Consider the following 21673-nt stretch of genomic DNA (forward strand, 5'->3'; position numbering starts at 1 on the left):
TTCTTCCTAAAATACCAAGGAGTTAAGAACACATTAAAAATTTTAAAAATGTAATATGCCTGCAAAGACTTTTAAGAAACAAAAGAAAGTTATTTTTACACTGAAAAACCATCAGATTAAAATTTACTTATTGCATCTGGGCATATACAAACAAGATTAGAAAAAAAGGGAATTTTCATTTATAAATATCTGTGCTATCTGAATTTTTACAACATACAACTGTTAAAATGAACTAATTTTTTTAAAAACTATCCATTTAAACAGAAAGTTAAGATTAAAATTAAAAAAGCAAGCTACTAAATAGTACATAATTTGCTCTAACATGTAGTATATAATCCCTATTTTTATTTAATATACATATCCACAATGCACAGATAAATATATGGATACACAATAAAAACACAGAAAAAGGATCTGAAAAATATATACCACAGGGTTAACACTTGTTGATTCTGAATGGGTGGAATTGGGAGAGCATGTACTTTTTTCTTCTCTGCATTTATTTTTATGTTTTCCATGTGAAGATATAATTGGTTATGTAATAAAAAAAATTGATTTTCATAAAAAAATATTTTCAAAGTGACTTAACTAGTTTACTGCAGTGCTATTAATAGTGAAAGAATTTAAACCATTTAAATATTCTTTAATGGAAAAATGTATAATTTTAGTCATAAAATGAAATGCTATGTAACAGTTTAAGTGAATAAATTTGATATATATATTTATGACACATATGATTTTATATATATATATATGTATATATATATATATATATATATATATATATATATATATGTGCAAAACAAGCCTAGATCTAAAAACATGTATAGAATAAAAAGCAAGTGTGGAACAATAATACAATATAATCATGTAAATGTTTTAAAACACACAATTTATGGTACTGACAGCAGAAAAGATATACACCAAATACTTGATAGCAGTTAGATCAAGAGGGGAGAGGAGGTTTTGGTCAAGATGGTGGCATAGTAAACGCAGTCCTCAGAATCTCCCACAACCACATCAACATTACAATTAAACTACAAAGCAACCATCATTCAGAATCACCTGAAATCTAGCTGAATAGAAGTCCTATGACTAAGGATATAAAGAAGCCACTATGAGAAAGATAACAGGGACAGAGACACAGAACATGCTGGTCCCAAACCACTTGTTGTGGACAAAAAATCAGGAATAAGATCTCAGCTGTGGAGGTCCCCCTGAGGATAAGGGGTCCCAGCCCCACACCAGGACCCCCAGCCCAGGGTTCCAATGCCAAGAAGATAAGTACCCATAACTTCTGGCTGTAAAAACCACAAGGAATTGTGACTGGGCTGGAGTCCCAGGCAGTTCCTCTTAAAGGGCCAGTGCATAGACTTACTAGGACTCACTCTCTCTGAGCTCCAGCACTGGAGCAGCAGCTCGAGAGGCACCAGGGACATACAGGGAGGAACTGAGTTGTCTGGCATTGGGATGAGAGCTGGAGGGGCATCTTTTTCCCCAAACAGAAGTGCTGGCAGAGGCCACTATTCCTTTTCTGAGCCCTCCCCCAAAAGAGCCAACAGATGGGCGTCATATCTGAGTCTCCATCAACCTGGCTAACCCTGTTAGCCCTGCCCTGGTGATTTCCTAAGACTCCACCCCAACCAACTTTCAGACCCACCCAAGCCCTTTCCAGTGGCTTTCACTACAAATGGCCTCTCTCACCTCATGTTTTGGACTTCCCTAAAATCTCTAAAACAAGCAGCATCTGGCATCTGCATACACTATACCTCCTACTAAGTGACCCCAGACCCAGCACTAGTAGCAGCCAGCCTTGGTTCGAAGCTTGGCCTCTCTTGGGCACCACCAAGCCCAGCACAAATAGCAGCCATCTGGAGATCACTTTGTAGCTCGTGCCAGGTGGCCCCAGGCAGGCCACAGGCAGTAGCTGACCTTACACTGCCTGGAAGAACCCAGAGCCAGTGCTCCTAGTGGACAGCTTCAGACCACACCAGATTACAACCCTACCACCTCCACCAGTGACACACTCAAAGGGTGGACTCAGCAAGCACCAAAGCTCACGGAACCAAGTTCCACTCCATAAGGTTGGTTTCGGCACAGCAGCTACTTCGCTGTAGCTGATTGGCCTGGAGGTCAATCCCTCCCAGTGATGCCAACAGCAATCAAAGATAAACTATAAAATGACAGTGCACACAGCCCACACAGGGCACAGCAAGAGTGCCCAGCTCAGGTGAACAGGGAGGCTGCGTCCCTCAGCCCTACAGGACACCTACCACACAAGGCCACTCTACCATGTCCAGGAGATGTAACAGCTTTAGCTAATACATAGAAACATAGGGAAGCAGCCAAAATGCACAAAGAAACAGGTCCCAAATGAAAGAACAGGAGAAATCTCCAGAAAAAGAACTAAATGAAATGGAGGCAAGCCAACTACCAGATACAGAATTCAAAACAATGGTTATAAGTATGCTCAAAGAACTTAGTGAGAACTTCAATAGTATGAAAAAGAACGTAGAACCATAAAAAATAACCAGTCATAAATGAAGGTTACACTAACTGAAATGAATAAATTAGAGTGAATCAACAGTAGAGTATATGAAGCAGAGAATCAGTGATTTGATACAAGGAAGCAGGGGGAAAAAAATCAGAACAGCCCTAGCTGGTTTGGTTCAGTGGATAGAGTGTTGGCCTGCAGGCTCAAGGCTCCCAGGTTCAATTCCTGTCAAGGGCACATGCCTAGGTTGCAGACATGGTCCCCAGTAGGGGGTGTGCAGGAGGCAGCCAATCAATGATTCTTTCTCCCTCTCCCTTCCGCTTTGAAATCAATAAAAATATACTTAAAAAACCACCACCACAACAACAAAACATTGAAAAAAAAATCAGAACAGCAAAAAGAAAAAAGAATCCAAAAAAATGAGGATAGTGTAAGGAGCTTTTGGGACAACTGCAAGTGTACTAACATTCACTTCATGGGGGTGCCGGGAGAAGAAAACTTCCCTAACCTGGTGAAGAAAATAAACATATAAGTCAACAAAACACAGAGAATTCTAGCAAGACCCACACGACACATCATAATAAAAATACAAAAGGTTAAAGACAAAGAGAATCTTAAAAACAGCAAGAGAAAAGCAGTCAGTTATCTACAAGGGAATCAGATTGTCTGCTGATTTCTCAACAGAAACTTTTCAGGCCAGAAGAGACTGACAAGAAATATTCAAAGTGATAAAATGCAAGGACCTACAACCAAGATTGCTCTACCCAGCAAAGCTATCATTTAGAATCAAATGGCAGATAAAGGACTTTCCAAACAAGAAAAAACTAGAGTTCAACACTACCAAACAAGCATTACAAGAAATGTTAAAGGTCTTTTTTAAGAAGAAAGAAAAAAGAAAAAAGAAAAGATCAACATATGAATAATGCCCATAAAAAAAAATGAAATCTTACTGTTTGTGACAGCATTGGTGTTATGCTAAGTGAAATAAGTCAGTCAGAGAAAGACAAATACCATATGATTTCACATATATGTGGAATCTAAAGAACAAAATAAATGAACAAACAAAACAGAAACAGACTCATAGATACAGGGAACAGACTATGACTGGCAGAGGAGAGGGAGATCAGGGGACCGGGTCAAAAAAAGTGAAGGGATTGAGAACTACAGATGGGTAGTTACAAAATAGTCACGGGGATAAACAGCACAGAAATAGAGTCAATAATAGTGTAATTAATTGGTATCAGTTGGGTACTAAAAATATAAGGGAGACCACTATATAAAGTATATGACTGCTGCCCAGCAGGTATGGTTGAGCGTCAACCCATGCACCAAGAGATCACCTGTTCAATTCCTGGTCAGGGTGCATGTTCAAGTTGCGGGCTTGATCTCCAGTAGGGGGCGTGCGGGAGGCTGCTGATCAATGCCGTTTCTCATCGATGTTTCTCTCCCTCTCCCTTCCTCTCTTTCTAACAATCAATAAAAATATATTTTAAAGAAAATATATGATTGCCTAACTACTATGCTGCACACCTAAAACTAATAGAAATAATACTGAAAACAAAAAGAAGGGGAAGAAGTGAACTGAGGATTAGTACAAAGATAACTTCATAGCTATTAACATTTTTGTTCTTTTAAGAGAAAAAGGGAAAGAATATTAAAAAGCAAACATGAGCCCTCGCTGGTTTGGCTTAGTGGACAGAGCACCAGCCTGCAGACTGAAGGGTCCCAGGTTCGATTCCCAGTCAGAGCACATGCCCGGGTTGTGGGCTCCATTCCCAATAGGGGCCGTGCAGGAGGCAGCGATCAATGATTCTCTCTCATCATTGATGTTTCTATCTCTCTCTCCCTTTTCCTTCCTCTCTGAAATTAAAAAAAAAAAAGCAAACTTGACAGAAAGTTTTAGGCATTCATTAGTGATAGTAGATACTTTTTGTTGTATTATTCTCTTCTTTGTCTCAACTTAAATTTTTTCACAATAAAAAACATTTCATATGTTCATCACTGTTTAAAAATTTTCCAAAATACTGTTTTAAATAGTGTGTACATACAAGGAGTTGTAACACTGCACATCTCAACAGTACAAGCAACATGGGCAGCCTGTTTCCCATTTGGCTCTACTGACACGCGCTCTTCACCTGTTACCAAGTCACATGGCACACCCTAGGAGGACAAAGAAACCTGGAATTACTTTCACTTTGAAAAGGAATTTTGAATGTTTGATAAAGTACTCTCACCATTATGATCAAATTTATTTGTCAAATAGCTGAAACAAAATATTCTCAATCCTTTAACAAATATTTTTAATAAAAAATAAAAGCTGAAATCTTACTGTTTGTGACAGCATTTTATTACAAAACCTACATAAAACTTGGAAACACCTCAAGGCAGCTAAATTCTCAGGTAACAAAAGCATGAGAAATTATAGGAGTTTCACTGTTTAACTTTGTATGTTTCTATACTATTTCATTTATTAAAATAAAATGAGCATGAGTTATTTCTATATTCAAAAATATTATAAATAAAATTTAAAACTGTACAGTCTTCTCAATATAATTCCTTGAGAAGGACCAACATCAATGCTATGGTGTATCAGAGTGATCAACCACCCTGGTTTGCCCAGGACTGAGGTGTTCCCAAGGGTGAAGGACTTCTGGTGCTAAATCTGGGAAACTCCAGGCCAACTGGGACAGCTGGTTTCCCCAGTGGCCTGAAACTAATCATGAGGCAACATCAGACATATCCAAACTGGGTGACAGTTTACAACACAACTGACCTGTAGTCGTCTTCCAAAATTTAAAGGTTATGCAAGACAAAGGAAGACCAAGAAATTGCCTTAGATTAATAGAAACTAAAGATATGAGAATGAAAAAAGTGTGAGTCCCTGAACAGAACCTGGGGGTGGGGGCAGTGAGGGCAAGGGGGAGTATTGTTATTGAACAATTGGCAAAACTTGAACATAGAGTATGGATTTAATAATAGTAGTCTATCAATACCAAATGACCCACTTTGGATAAATATCCTGCGGTTATATAAAGAAAGTCTTTGTTCTGAGGAAATACTTTTTAAGTATTTATGGATAAAGAGATAATTATGTATGAAAGTTACATAAATTATTCAGAACAAAAAAATAGAGAATACAAATTACCTACCAAAACTAGTTTATCCCACATTATAGTCATAATAAAACAATGAACCAAATTTTAGCCCATTTAGTAAAACGATGCCTTAGACCACAGGGCATTCAGTCCTTTTCAGGTTTGAAAAGGTGGCTTCAGTCTTTGTCATTGGTTCTAGTTGACAGTATCAGAGGGCTAATCTAACAAAGGGTAAATTAAACATCACAACAGAGTAGTGGTTAACTCTGAGGGGCAAAGGAGGGGTTCACAGAGTTTCAACTATATCAATATTTTATTTCTTAAAAAAAATAAATAAAACAAGTATGGCAAAATGTTAGAATCTGACGGGAATTGGGTAGTGAGTTCAGATTATTTGCGTTATTCTCAGCATATCTCTGAATATGTGAAATATTCTGTAACAACATATTTCATTCATTCTAATACGCACATTATTACAGGATACATCTTAACAATTGATGGCATGTCGGAGTTCACTTGGCAGTACTTATTTCTCAACTGTACATAAAATAATGGCACATCTTACAACTGATGGCTTCTTAGGTGCAATGAAATATGGCAATTTTTGTTAATGAAGGGCATACTACATATGCACTCCACCCTCCCATCTTCCTTGTTACCCAACCCACACACACAAAATTAACAAGGAGCAAATATTTGGTAATATACTGACCTCAGCATTACTCTTTTCGAAGATCTCATGTGCCAGTAATTTTAAAGGACCACAATACACTCCAGATTTTGCTGACAAGTATTTCTGGATTGCATGGTAAGTCTTTCCACTGTTTGTGGGGCCTGAATGGAATATTACCTTCCGCTGTATGGCTCTGGCTTCTGGGTACCTAACACATAAGTAGGCAAACAGCTTAACCTTATTAATTTCAAAATCTATCTTGGCAAAGTTCCCAATTGAAAAAAATTCCAATGAAACATTCTCTTAACATTTACAAGGTAACATCTTTTAAAAAATTAACTAAATGACATGTGTCATATCGACACTAAAATAATGACTGCTTTCCAAGAATGACATTTACTAACTAGAGGACAGAAAAATCCAAATGCAAATTAATTTATTGGATAGTTTTACCACTGAACAAATCCTTTTCCCTCTGTAGTTACTTAAAATAAATTTAAACTACTATTAGCTCCATAGGTATGTTCACATCACTTCCACAGCTCTCAACACGTGACGTTATAAGCAAATATTCCCAGGCTTCTGAATTTCAATGTATACAATATAATGACTGAGTCTTCTGTTTCTAGCCATGATGAGTGGTACTGGACTTGCCCTCCCACCATAAACAAGTACAAAACTGGACAAAATATATGCAGCAGCTGCTTGGGGACATGGATAACAGGCAGTGCAGGACTGCAGGCCCAGAAGAAGGGAACACTCGAGATGAGCCCTACTGCACCCCAGTAGGAAATAAGGAGGTGGAACCCAAGCAGATATGATGGTCCCACTGAGCTGAGCAGCCAAGATCAAATTCTCCGTGGCTGAAGCAGCTGAAAGTTAAAGAACAGAGTGTGGAAGGAAAAAGGGTGCAGTAAAGAGGGAGCCTTGAAGCCTGTGTGGGAGTTCCCTGTGGGTCCTTGGCCCAGGGCTGGCCTGAACATGGGCAGCACCTAGCAGAGAATAGCTTGCTAAGGGTCTGAGCAGACAGTCTCAATCAGGTGGCAAAGTACTAGGAGACACTGGAGTTCTGCCACAGTGGTTGTGAGAGAGCTCATTACCGCCCCAGGCACTCAGCAGAGACACCAGAAAGGCCACACCTGAATGACAAGGACAACACCCTAAGGTGAGGGCTACTGTAGATGTGCAGTAATAAGTCTTAAAACCGAGCTGGCAGGATAAGGGGAGACAGCAGTTTATTGCCTGCCAGAATTAACGGCCTTTTCCTAGGGAAAACACAATCTAGACTCCTCATATCTTACCATCCAGAATATAATTTAAAAAAATAATAATCTCCCAAGATTAGAAACTGAAAATTTCAAATCCACAAATGAAGAAACTAACCAATTAGGTGGTATTCTTAAGTCACTGATTTTACGTAGATCATCCTTACATTCCAACACAGGAAATATCTGTTTTGCATGTCTCAAGAAAAATGGAAATAAATCATCCACATGAGCTGGAAAATAAAACACTGCATTAACAGGCGCAATCTACGTGTTAGCCATAACTACACTTTTTTCTTAGTGAGCTAAGTTTCAGGGACATTACCAGGATAAAAAGAAAAACCTTGGAGCAAGGAACTCTACCCTTTTCTGAGATCTGCTTTGCCTTACATGCTCCTCCCAGTTTCACTTATATTTTCTACGAAAAGGGAAAATTGGTTGCCATCCACCATGTTCTACTCATCCAATGCAAGCAGGTTAAGGTCAGCATTGGGAAAAGTTAAATTAAAAAATAAAGAACATGGAAATATACATTAGAAAGAAGGCCTGTGGTTCAAGAAATGCAGGTGCAAACACTTGTTAAACTACAGAGACCACTGTAAAACATGAACAAGGCTGATTTCTCAGCAAGAAGTCTCCACACCTTAGTGGCTCTGAGGGTGAGGCTGTGGCCCATTCTGCTTTGTATCCAGGTTCTACCTCAGTTCCTGGCACAGAGTAAAGGTCTAATAATCACGTGTATTTAAAATATATATATCAAAACCAAGCTGCCTATGGGAACAAAATAATGATGGTCTTACTTTTTTCTTTTAAGGCAAGAACTCTGTCCTGATGCAGTAAAGAAACAGTGGCAGAAACAGATGGAATCTGCTATGCATTAATTCTACCTTGTATGAGAGTTCATCCCACTGGGGCCTATATTAGCACATAGTGAAGAGCAGATGGTAACAGATCAAACTTGCCTCCAGTCTAAGACATATGGGGGATTTAATAACTAGCTCAGGAGCCCAATATAAAAGCAACAGGACCCAGACAGCCTCCTATGCAAGCACTAAATTATTTACAAAAAATGTTAATAGCGCCTATTTTACACAAATAAACCCCGACTACAGAAATAAACATGAAGGAAATAGAAAGTATGTTCAGCAGGATTTTAAAAAATCTCTATAAACACTTGCCTGCACTGAAGCAAATATCATTCAAAATAATGTGAATGTCCACATCCAAGGAATGAGACTGCAGGATATAATTTCTAAAGCTTATGAAAGCTTGATGGAAGAGACGAGCTGCAGGAAATACAAAATCAAAATAGGCAGGGCTTAGTGTTCATCTCATTTGTCATTTTAAAAAGTACATATACACATCACACCTAATTAATCAGTGTCCTTTTTTTTTTTTTGGTTTATCAGATCTGGGCGAAAATTGAAATCCTAGCACAACATGAAGGAAAGCTGAACACACAGCTCTCTCCTATATGTCTGGCTCACCACATACATCTTGCCAATCTCCTGCTCAGATAGAATCAGAGATCAGGGACATCCTCCAATCACAACTATGTACATACTAGAGGCCCAAAGCACGAAATTGGTGCGGGGGGTGGGGGGTGGGGGGGGGGGCGGCTCAGCCCGGCCTGCGCCCTCTTGCAGTCCAGGAGCCCTGGGGGATGTCCGACTGATGGCTTAAGCCCGCTCCCTGCAGGCAGTCAGACATCCTTAGCTCTGCCCCAGAGGCGAGAGAGGCTGCCACCACCACCACTGCGCTCGCCAGCTGTGAGCCCGGCTCAGGGCTTCTGGATGAGCAGCACTCCACCTGTAGGAGCGCACTGACCACCAAGGGGCAGCTCCTGTGTTGAGTGTCTGCCCCCTGGTGGTCAGTGCGCGTCATGGCAACCGGTCGTTCCACCATTTTGGTCGATTTGCATATTATCCTTTTATTATATAGGATAGGATGTCCAGGACACACAGGTGCTACACCATACTCACAAAGCTATAATCTAAAAAGTAATAAAATATCTCAAATAGAATGTCATTAGCATTACCATCGAGTCCATAATCAGCACCCAGTTTCTGAATTTCTTTCCTCTTATAAAACTGGTCTAAGATCTTCTTTACTTCATCTGGAAGAAAACATATCAAAATTTAAAATTTGTTTAACATTTGTTTCCCAAATAGAGAAATGCCTAAAAAAACAAAAGAAACCTGAAGTCCTAACACTCAAGGCGGCAGTCTACTGAATGTTGCAAGAACTTAAAGGTTTATTTGGTCAGAAGCTCTTTTTGACTTAATAGTGAGATGGAACGCCTAAAAAATTATAAAGTCACACCATGCAACGTTCCTGTTCCACTGCAGAGAGTAAGCAAGGTGCTACAGGGAAGGACACTGCCTCCAGCCTCCATCAGGCCACGTGTACATAACCATGTTCTATTCTGTCTGCTTACAACCACTATGAACATCTAATAGTGAGCAGCTAAAAGGTATCTAGAAAGATAACCAACACTACAAGGGCCAGACCAATATGCTTTTATGCAAATAACTAGAGGGGCCAGGATGCCCAGCCTATGTGGCTCAGTGGTTGAGTGTCCACCCATGAACCAGGAGACCACGGTTCCATTCCCGGTCAGGGCACATGCCTGGGTTGGGCTTGGTCCCCAATGGGGGGCGTGCAGGAGGCAGCCAATCAATGAAGCTTCTCTCCCATCCATGCTTCTCTCTCTCTACCCCCCTCCCTTTCACTCTCTCAAATCAGTAACAACATGTATGTCAATCAATAAATAAGAAAGAAAATAAAGCACCCAGCGATGATCTTTAACTTGAAGAAGATGGCTTTAGGGAGAACAGGTGATACTTATTTTCTTCCAGATGCATAACTAAAGTCAACGGGAAATGAGGGAAGCAGATTTCAGTGGAATTCATACAAGAGCTTCCTAACAGCCAGAACAGCGAAAAGGGACTGGCTCACGGGAGTGCCGGCTCCGTGTCCATGAAAAGTACTCAAGACTTAAATGGCCGCGTTTCCAAGGCGATGGCGGAGAAATCACTGGGCTGCGGGGGAGGTCGAATTAGATGCCTGCCAAGCAACATGCCACTATGAATCAATAACATCTTAGGTATTTTATAAAAATATTTTATATTAATCAAGCTGAGATTGTACTGTCTTTGGACATGTTAAAATATCACCGCATTATTCTGTAGAGAGAAACATTTTACTGATCCAGCCACACACTGCATTCCTGGGAGGGTGGTAGGCAAGCCGACAGCCATGAACCGATAAGGATGCTGGGCACAGCCGGGAAGACAGGACCTCAGCCCCGTGACCTTTCCTCTCCGGCATATGGCTGGTCAGGAGGTTCAAACTCCCCGGCCCTTTCTCATCCCTGGCCATGAAGACCGGACCCCCTGAGCTTTCGTATAATGGTCATTCGGTGGACCCCCCTGGGACAAGCAACAAAGGACTGAGGGGGCCTTTGGCGACTCTGGGGTCCTTGCAGGACAGACACCCCCGCCGCCCGGCACTCACTCTTGTCCAGGGGCCGGGTGAGCTCGGCCCCCACGTCGCCATCCGCGCTGGGGCCCTGAGGTTTCACCGTCAGCGGCACAAACAGGGATGTGTTGGGGGCTTTGGAACCTCCGGACGCAGAAGAGGAGGCGGAGGCAACGGCGGGGGTGCGCCCCAGAGGCCCGGGGACGGGCCCGCGGTGAGCGCGGAGGGCGGAGCAGACGGCCGCCCGGTGTCCGGCGCGGCGCCCCGCCGGGAGCCGAGCCCACAGCAGGGCACACCGGGGAAAGGACATGGAGAGCGCAGGTCTAACGAGCGCGGTGCCGCAGCGAAGGGACACGGCGTTGCCGGTGACGCACACGGCCGGCGCCTGCTCCCCGGGAGGACCCAGACCCAGCACGGAGCTGCCCAGGGAAACGCTCGATCAAAAAGAAAAAGTGCCTGCAGTCAGATTGCTCAAAACGGGGACGAAAAGATTAGGCATGAAAACTAGAAAAGATATGTTCTTGTTCGCGCTCTCATTAGATATTGAGGCCAGCTTTCTCTAAAAAGAAAAAGAAAGAAAAGGATCAGGCACCTTTGGGGAGGTCACAGATGCGAGGAGGGGCCTGCGGGGGTCACGTGACGCAGGCTGGCCGGGCCGCTTTGAGAAGCACGTGGGCAGCGCCGTGAGCAGCGCGGTCGGGGTAGACCGAGGAGCAACTCCCTGGGCTGTGAGCGCAGCTTGCGAACCGCAACGCTCTTACAGAGCATTTCCCCAGGTTTCTTGTATTTGCACGTTTCCTGAGAGAGTAGCATTAGAGAACATAACTTGATCTGCCCTACAGGAATGCTGCCAAGGTACTTCCCCGGCGTACAGTTTCTTAGGTAAACCCCTCGTATGGCACGTGTGTAAGCGCTTACACTTTAATGCGGGCTGTATGTGTACATCGTCCAAGCAGCCGGTATGTCACAACTGCGTAGCAAAAATAGGTCCTCTGCACCCTGCCAAAGTTTAGTTTCATTTGCATTGGCTGGAAATTGTCATATGAGGTGGCAACATATTAAATTCAAAATTTGCTGTTAGATTTTCCACCTTTCAATTATACTTAAAAAATTAGCATCTTGCAACTTGAAGGAATGTGTCGTGTAATATGCGAATATTGTGTCAAGTAAAATTCTAATAACTGGTTATGTGCCTTTGGTTCACAGAATACTTTTTAAACAGTGTGACACGAGTATTACATTTGGACCCATACATTTTTCTAAAGGACATCTTTAATTTTATAATCACTAAGAGAAAATAGGTTTAGCAGTTTATTCAGGTATTGTGTATGATAAGCACAAAGTATACCAAACAAAACAGACTGAGCCCTTAAGAGGCTTAAGTCCATTGAGTTCAAGTCTTTTAAGTGCGGTAAAGCAGAGTCCTGGAGGTGCGCACAGTTCGCCCTGGCCGCACAACGAACGGACGTCTTTGCCTGATGGATGGAGATGGTGTCAAGCCCGCTTGGCCAGGGGAGCCTTACTAGAAGTTAGCTGGAGTGCAGGGAAGGTGGGTAATCCTCTAGAGTCTGGCAAAACTGGAGCTGAAGGTGTTTGTAATAGGGAATTTAAACTTCATCCTGGAATCAAATCACTATGATTTTAGGTAGGGGAGTGACGTAAGAATTACGCTCATTGGAGAGCTTAAGAAAGGATGCATTATACATATTTAATGATGCATTTTCTTCACTATGCCTTTGTGTAATTGGAAACTTAAAAAATGTTACATTCCAATCCAGACTAGTAAAAGCCCCTGAAGATTTCCTTTATATACTATATTCAACAGATTCAGCTGAATATAAAAGGAACATAATAGAAGACTACTGACTCCCACAGTAATTAGAATTGAGTATTCCAACTACTTCATCCATACTAAAGGGTTCCAGAATATGCCACTGTAGCATAAAAGTTTTAAATATTTGAGTTCCTGAAGTCCCTATCTGCCTAAAAGCAGAGCCTCCCAAAAGACTCTATCATAAATCTCTTTGGGGAGCAAGCAGGGGAGATTAACTCAGCACCAGACAGACCTAAATAGACTCTGGCACAAAACTATCCTATCTACCATCTATTTTCCTAAGAACCCATGTATTTTTTCTAAAGTCATTTGCTTTTCCATGTCCTTTCTCCCCCCAAATACTAAGAAATTATTTGTAAGTGTCCTTTACCCCCCTTTCCCCTTATCAATTAGATATTTAAGCCCCAAATCTAACCACCCCTCTAAGTCACATTTTCATAAATTCCCTTATACTCAAATCTGTTTTTTCTCCTGCTAATTTGTCTGTCAGTTTCATTAGCAGGCTCCCAAACAGATGTTAAAGGTTTTCCTCCCCAATTCAAAACAATGAAAACTCTTCACTTGTGAGAAAAATAACTATTTAAATGGTTCAGACAATGGTCTGGGTAGCTCTTTTTAATGCTTACGTCCAGGGCCCTGAAATTCTGATTTTAGTAGTCTGGGTAGGATCTGGCATGGTTATTTTCAAAAACTACTTAAGTGATTTAAACATGCAGCCAGGCCCTAGCCAGTTTGGATCAGTGGATAGTGCATCGGTCTGCCCGGGTTCTATTCCAGTCAGGGCACATGGCCAGGGTGCAGACTCGATCCCCAGTAGTGGGTGTGCAGGAGGCAGCTGATCAATGATTCTCTTTGATCATTGATGTTTCTATTTCTTCCTCTCTCTTCCTCTCTAAAATCAGTAAAAATATATTTAAAAACAAACATGCAGCCAGGATTGAGAACTTCTGGATTAGAGATTGTACTCTATGAAAACACAAATTTCTTTTCCAGTTTACCTCAGATTAACTGGCCAGCTTTTTACTCAATTCACCAATTACTGAATTCAAATTTTTATTTTTCAAATTGGTTCTGCAACAAAGTCAAGCAAAGTGAGTAAGCATCGTATTGTTAGGGGCAGAAACAGAATAGTGGCGACTAGCTGTAAGAAATGTTAATCATGCTTTTAACTGTGATTGTCCTGTTTTGATTAAAGAAAGCACATTCTAACCTGGCTGAAAGTTGTACACCCTATAACCATTATACCTTGCCTACTTACTTCCCATCCTGTGATTTCTACTTTCCCAAGTAATCTTTGTCCTTCTACCCAATATAAGTAGCTGGCTTATGGGGAGGGGTAGAGCAGACTTTTGTATGTGACCTGCTGCTCTCCCATACTGCCAGCATTATTGGAATAAACGCTCATATATGATTCAACCCTGTCTCTGCTTAATTGGCTTAGTGGAGGCAGCCTGGACCCATTGGTTATCCAGTGTCTCCATTTGACAGTGTTTTAAGCCACCTAATTAACAACTTTGTGTAGCTATTTAAAATTGAAACCAGCAGTTTTTATAAAAAATTTAAATTTTCATAATTATAGCTTCCTGAACTGTTGAGCAATCTGACAATGAGATGAGATCTGAGAAAATAATTATTTTAATTATTTAAAGCAAGTTCAGTATCTGTTTCAAATTCTTTATTATACATCATGGTCACATGATTTGAGGCTGGATAAATACAATTGGTTTTCAAATTTTCTGTGAATATTTTCTAGATTACTTCATGCAAGTGACCATGAGAATATTTGGCATTTTTAAATTTTGAAACTCTGAACAGGCACTTACATGAAAGGGAAATATGACCATTTACATATATCCACAGTTAAAACAGATGCTCCAGCGCATGGTACATGGAACCTTTTGCCAGAAAAGAAGCTGGTTACTGACCATTTTATCAAAGTGCCATCGTAGTAAAACAAGTTTAAAGAAATGTAATTTGGATTAATTAGGTTACTCATAAGGTAAGGTTAACTCACAAGACTTGCACTGAAGTGTATAAAATATATTGGTACAAAAACCAATGAATCATATGTGGAGTAGTTTCACACAACAGGCTTCGTTGTTTTAGTTCCTACACCCCACATTTAGTGTGTCTGAGATCAGACCTTAGGCACATGACTGCAGCTTTTTTACGACTTTGAACAAATTACTTTAATTTAGTATTAACATTTAAACAGAGCGGGTGAAATTTAAAGTTGAGTTTGAACAAGCCCAAGTTCCAACTTAACAAAAATGATATTGTCCCAGATCTGAATAACGATATGCTCATTAACAGGTCCACCTGAATCACCCCATCCTCAAATTCTCCCCTTCAAAGGGAAGAGAAGATTAGTGAAGTCAAGAAAATTATATTTGCATATATGTGGTAAAAAGATTCCTTAAATTAAAAAAAAATTTTTTCAAAGTATTAACAGAAAAATTATAGAGTTTTAACAAATTCTAAATGCCAACATAGACTCAACTCCACATTGCAGAAAACATACAGTGTACCTGCTGGATAGTAGTAGCAGAATGGTTACTTCTCATGACAGGAAAAAAAGGCTGTAGTAACATGCCACATAATTTCTGCAAGGAAAAAATTAATACTTACCACAGAAGACTTCAAAGAATAAAATTCAGGAAGCTTTGGAATGGTAGACTCAGAAGCACCGACAGTGAAACATTCCATTTGCATTTCTCAAATACACATGTAAGAACATAAATGTAGTACTCAAAAATATTAAGATGCCATGTTTTAAATCTCTGTAGGATGTAAGGGCCACTCAGGTTTTCCAATTTTATTTGAACACAAAGTATTTAATTTTGCATGTAGAGGATAAGAGGTAATTATTGGCATGAAAAAGGAAAAGAAACTGCTTTACAATCAACATTATGCATAAAGCAAGCAAAATTACAAATACCAGCTAACTCATGAAAATCTTTAATGTTTATACTGATGCATATATGAGTGCTTACCATCAAAGTGTGCAGTAAAAAAAACACGGCAGCTTAAGAAAGTTCCAGTGTTTCAAAGAAAGCACTTTTTTAAATGTAGTATATGTAAGAATATTTAGTTATATCATAAAATAAATGCAGCGCTGTAAGATAAAGGAAGACTATTATACATGGACTTTTGGCCTTCCCCCTGCTTCATGCTGCAACCATCTTTAATCAACTGAACTTAATCTCAACGGTTCTAAGAGTTTTTATTTTTATTTTTTTCTCCTATTCAGTTCACATTTCAGGCTGTTCAGGAGATGCCTGTGATTCTGGTGATTCAAATCGCTGGTGAAAGTTTGTTCTCTGTTTCCTCAGTTTTTCAGGAGCTTTTCTCCATAAAATGATCTCCTAGTAAAAGAAATACAAGATGCCAACAAATCAATGTTCTCATATTATGCCTTAAATTTTCATCATGAAAATGCTGCCATTTCTATTTTAACCAAAACAAAATGAAATCTGTCCCTACTAAAGCCCTGATTGACCTACTTTCTTATAGTTCTAATCTTGGAATGTCCTTTCTGCCAACTCTGCCCCCACCAGCACGCATGCACACCACCACCACCAATCCAATCTGGCACAAAATTCTAGCTACTACTGATTTAAAGAATAAATCTGTTTTTTGGTTTGCTGTTCCACCGTCCTTATCCAAGTTCAAGCCCTGTCATTTCAATCTTAGATACTAAAATACCTTTTGGTAGATCAATGCCTCACTTGCCTGAGGCTCCTTTCTAATTCATCCTTCGTATCACTACCAGATTAATCTAAAACAGTGCTTGGATTGCTCTTCAATAGTTCTCAGGCAACCTACAGACAACCTCCAAGCAGGCTTTCAAGGTCCTCCAGAACCTTTATCCAATGTACCAATATCACTCCCTTCCCTCTCTAGATCCCCATCCCCCACCAGCCAAACTGAGTTACTCTCTGATCCAACACACTCCAAATAAGCTTGCCCTTATCTTCCCCTATATATTCTTCAACACTCTATGCCTCAGCCTATCTAAATCATACCCTAACCAATCTATCCTGAGAGCTCTTCTCTTCTGAATTCCTAAAATTGTTTTCTGCATAAAGACATGACAGGCTGTTTTGGGGTTGTTTTTTTAACCAACATCAGAATTTAAACATCCAAATGAAGGCCCATGGGAAGCAATATACTTATTCAGCAGAGCCACAACTGATTTGGAAATTGTGAATTTCATGTAATCTATTTTAAAATTTAAATTACCTATGTTTAATTACACAGTATGTGGAATGGAATAAATTTTGTCTTCTAAATTACTGTCAAACTATTAAGTTTTCGCTGTAACCGGTTTGGCTCAGTGGATAGAGCGTCAGCCTGTGGACTGAAGGGTCCCGGGTTCGATTCTGGTCAAGGGCATGTACCTTGGTTGCGGGCACATCCCCAGTAGGGGGTGTGCAAGAGGCAGCTGATCGATATTTCTCTCTCATTGATGTTTCTAACTCTCTATCCCTCTCCCTTCCTCTCTGTAAAAAAACCAATAAAATATGTTTAAAAAAAAAAATATTAAGTTTTCTGTTATTTAACTTACATAATTTTTTTTCCATATATGTGCAATGTAAGAACCTCGAGGCTAATGCATGTTTATATAAAAGGTAGTTTTTGTATTCTTCATAGTACTCAGCACAAAATAATTTCTAATTAGTTTTGAACACTCAACTGACATGCAAATATTTATTAATCTGGTTCAGAATACAAAAAAAATTCTAGCCTGGCCGGTGTGGTTCAGTGGTTGAACCTATGAACCAGGAAGTCATTCTTCGACTCCCAGTCAGAGCACAAGCCAGGATTGCAGGCTTGATCCCCAGTAGGAGCATGCAGGAGGCAGCTGATCAATGATTCTCATCATTGATGTTTCTATATTTGTCTTCCTCTCTCTTCCTCTCTGAAATCAATAAAAATATATATTTTAAAAAATTCTAATCACAGTCCTAGCTGGTTTGGCTCAGTGGATAGATCACCGGCCTTCGGAATTAAGGGTCCCAGGTTCAATTCTGGTCAAGGGTACGTGCCAGGGTTGCGGGCTCAATCCCCAGTAAGGGGGGTGTCAAGGAGGCACCCAATCAATGATTCTCTCTCATCATTGATGTTTCTCTCCCTTTCCCTTCCTCTCTGAAATCAATAAAAATATATTTTTAAAAAATTCTAATCACAATCTTCATTCAAAATCCACCAAAGGCTTTGATTTTGAAATGAGAACAAGTTTTGTGATAAAACATTTTATATACAAAAGTATTACATATGGGTCATCTCATGGACATTTAAAATAGAATTAATAAGAAAGTAAGAGAAACCCCAAAATCCATCAAGTTAATTCAGTCATTAAAAATGTTAATAAAAATATGATCTCGCTCATTCAGGGACAATAAAGACCATTATAAACTTATGAACAATAATAGATACAGAGGCAGAGCTGCCTCAAACTGATTGTCAAACTGCAGCGGGAAGGCCAGGGAGGGTTGGGGGGCAGGAGGGAGGGGGGTAAGAGATCAACTGAAGGACTTGTATGCATGCATATAAGCATAACCAATGGACATAAAACATTGGGGGGTAGGGAAGGCCAGGGGATTGTCAAGGGCAGGGGGGAAAAAAGGACACATATGTAATACCCTTTGTATTACTTTAAGCAATAAAACAATAAAAAAAAGTTAATAAAAAATATTCAAGACACTGCTCAGTGAAAAAGTAAAGAACATGCTTTATGTGATCTAAACACATGCACCATTTTGTTTGGAATATTAATCACAACAAATGTGGAATTTTTGATGACCTTTACTTCAATTTGTTCTTTATTGCCTGTTTTTTTAAATTTTATTTTATTTTATTTTATTTTTACAAATAGCGGGTATCGCTTTTATAAAAAACAAAACTCCTGAGAAAAATAAAAGTCCTGCTAAACTGTAGTCCATTCCAGAGGCTTGGAGAATGACTGGGACGAGATCTATTCTCCACAATACAATTCCATTCACGCTACTTCCTTATACTCTCAAGTTTTCACTTACTTATTATTAACCCACTTGCTCAGTATAATAAAACTTAGAAAAATGAGTTAGTCCAGGTGTTTTTATAACTGCCAGTGAACAAAATACAAGCCTGGGTAGCACCATACCTGCTGCTTGAAGTACCTTCTGTCTTCCTCATCAACAAGGACCAGATTCAAAAAGTACCTTACTGAAAATTTTTTGTTCACATCTCTCATTGTTGGAGTTGGGTCATATCCCGCTAAAAATAGTCTTATTGGAATTGATTCACCTGAAAGAAAAGCAATTTCCATTGAATTCTAAAAGATCATTATATATAGTCACATAACTAGAACTAATCTTTATAGAGAAGATACCAATGCTTCCATTCCTGAGTGGGCAGCATAAGTAAAACTTTAAACCAGGGTTTCTCAGCCTTGGCACTATTAACATTTTGAGCTTGTTAAGTCTTTGGTGTGGGTAAGGTCCTATGCACTGTAAGAGGTTTAGCAGCATCCCTGGCCTCTACCCACAAGATTCCAGCAGCATTTCCCAAGTGTGACAACCAAAAATGTCTCCAAGTATTGGCAAATCTCCGAGCGGTGGGGGTAAGGAGGGGTGATAGTGGCAAAATTGCCCCTAGGTGAGAACCACTGTTCTGAAGCCAGAATGCCTGAATTCTAATCCCACCTCTACAGTCTGCTGGCTGCGTGACCTTCATCAAATTACTTAACAATTCTGTTTTGAGTTCCTCATATGTGAAATGGGGAACCAATAACACCCATCTTATAGAGAATTTGTTAGGACTATATGGGTTAACACTAGATGTAAAAGGCTTAGAACAGTGCCAGCAGGTAAGTGCTGCTTTAGTGGTTTTGTTATCGTGTGCTTTCACGAAGTTTACCATAATTTCTAGTCATGTGTGTAAATTCTTGCATACTTATTACTAATTTATCTAAAGCAACAAATATGTTCAGAATGATGACATTCCTTCACTACCAAAAACAAACAAACAAACAAAAAGGTTGCTATTCAGATTCTCATGGCTTCTCTTTTCCTAGGGTAACTGTTTGCATATTGTTTGGAATCTTTTTATATAATACACTAGGGGCCCGGTGCACGAAATTCGTGCACTGGGTGTGAGGGGGGTAGGGGGGAGTGTCCCTCAGCCCAGCCTGCCCCCTCTCACATACTGGGAGCCCTCAGGCGTTGACCCCCATCACCCCCCAATCGCAGGATCGGCCCCTTGCCCAGGCCTGACGCCTCTGACAGAGGTGTCAGGCCTGGGCAGGGGACCCTCATTTCCCCCCATCACTGGTTCTGCCCCCAGCCCCTGATGCCTCTGGCCCGGGCATCAGGCCGGGGCAGGGGACCCCCAGACCCCTCCAATTGCTGGCTCTGCCCCTTGCCCAGGCCTGATGCCTCAGCCAGAGGCGTAGAACCCCATCACCCTCTGATCACCTGATCAGCCCCTTGCCCAGGCCTGACGCCTCCGCCAGAGGTGTCAGGCTTGGACAGGGGACCCCCATCTCCCCCCGATCACTGGCTCTGGCCCCCACCCAGGCCTGAGGCCTCTGGCCCAGGAATCATGCCTGGGCAGGGGACCCCCATCTCCCTCTGATCGCTTGCTCCACCCCCCGCCCAAGCCTGACGCCTCTGACCCAGGCTTCAGGCCTGGGCAAGGGGACCATCATATCCCCCCAATCCCTGGCTCAGCCCCCCGCCCAGGCCTGATGCCTCGGCCAGAGGAGTTGACCCTCATCACCCTCCGATCACCAATCACCGGATCGGCCCCTTGACCAGGCCTGAGGCCTCCGGCAGAGGTGTCAGGCCTGGGCAGGGGACCCCCAGCTCCCCGTGGTTGCAGGCTCCGCCCCTGCCCAGGCCTAACGCCTCTGGCTGAGGCGTCCGGCTCGGGCAGCGGGGACCTGCAGTTGCAGCGGCCCCGCGATCATGGGCTCCGCTTTAGGCCCAGGCAAGGGACCCCTAGCTCCCGGGACTGCCAGCTTCGACCATGCCCAGCTCCCATCGCTGGCTCCACCCCTACTTCCTGCTATCACTGGCCAGGGCGGCAAAGGCGCCTGATTCTCCGATCATGGCTGGGGGGCAGGGCAAAGGCGGCCCTGGGGTTCTTAGCTGCCCCCCAGCTCTTAGCTCCCCCCTGGGTTTCCAATCACTGCTTTCCCTTTCGCCTCCCTGCATTGTGCCTACATATGCAAATTAACCACCATCTTGTTGGCAGTTAACTGCCAATCTTAGTTGGCAGTTAATTTGCATATAGCCCTGATTAGCCAATGAAAAGGGTATCGTCGTACGCCAATTACCATTTTTCTCTTTTATTAGTGTAGATTTCTTGTACACATCTATTTCCTCAGATATAAAACCCATCATTTTACATAAAAATTTGTGGCTGCTGGAATTTTACAAAGGAATATTGCATAATATAACAGCACACACACATGGGGCTTGGAGTCAGAAAGGACTGGGCTCAAACTCCAACTCTACAAAGATTAGCTACTGAAGGAAACCAGAATATGTCACCACAAAATATGCCTCTGACGTTATTTTGAGCCAAAGGCAATTAAGATGCAGCAAAAGCAGAAATGCCTCCCCCTTTTCTGCCTAAAGGCAGGATACAAATTTTCCTTTTACTGGAGAAAGATGCATCAGCCCAGGGATGGCACCAAAGGAATCATCCGTTTCCTCCCATGTATTTACACTCCCACAGTTTGCCGCCCTTAGAAGCCTAAAACTTACTTTTCTTTGTCTGGTCATTGCTGTCCAAATTTACTGTCCTTTTGAAGATGCTAAGCCACCACTTTGAGTTACCTTTCGC

The 21673-nt window shown here is 41.4% G+C and overlaps 2 protein-coding genes across 8 annotated transcripts in view; both read right to left on the minus strand.

Annotated features, from left to right (window-relative positions):
* The window catches only part of SUPV3L1 (Suv3 like RNA helicase), a 29855-nt gene extending 18414 nt beyond the window's left edge, over nt 1–11441 (minus strand). For 2 of the 5 annotated variants that reach the window (XM_059662509.1, XM_059662508.1), the window contains exons 1-6: nt 11044–11433; nt 9566–9643; nt 8706–8813; nt 7646–7760; nt 6302–6470; nt 4543–4654 (exon numbers count right to left, since the gene is read on the minus strand). In XM_059662509.1, the coding sequence (XP_059518492.1) occupies nt 4543–4654; nt 6302–6470; nt 7646–7760; nt 8706–8813; nt 9566–9643; nt 11044–11317 (856 nt within the window). In that variant the 5' untranslated portion in view covers nt 11318–11433. Of the gene's footprint in view, nt 1–4542; nt 4655–6301; nt 6471–7645; nt 7761–8705; nt 8814–9565; nt 9644–11043 lie in introns of those variants that run through there. The other 3 variants (XM_059662507.1, XM_059662510.1, XM_059662511.1) reach the window with 3 other exon arrangements.
* A 4200-nt stretch (nt 11442–15641) lies between these two features.
* VPS26A (VPS26 retromer complex component A) overlaps nt 15642–21673 on the minus strand; it is a 36960-nt gene continuing 30928 nt past the window's right edge. For all 3 annotated transcript variants that reach the window (XM_059662512.1, XM_059662515.1, XM_059662514.1), the window contains 2 exons: nt 18987–19129; nt 15642–16206 (listed from right to left, as the gene is read on the minus strand). In XM_059662512.1, coding sequence (XP_059518495.1) covers nt 16093–16206; nt 18987–19129 — 257 coding nt within the window. In that variant the 3' untranslated portion in view covers nt 15642–16092. The remainder of the gene's footprint in view (nt 16207–18986; nt 19130–21673) is intronic.

The sequence above is a fragment of the Myotis daubentonii genome, chromosome 13, assembly GCF_963259705.1.
Source record: "Myotis daubentonii chromosome 13, mMyoDau2.1, whole genome shotgun sequence".
NCBI lineage: Eukaryota > Metazoa > Chordata > Mammalia > Chiroptera > Vespertilionidae > Myotis > Myotis daubentonii.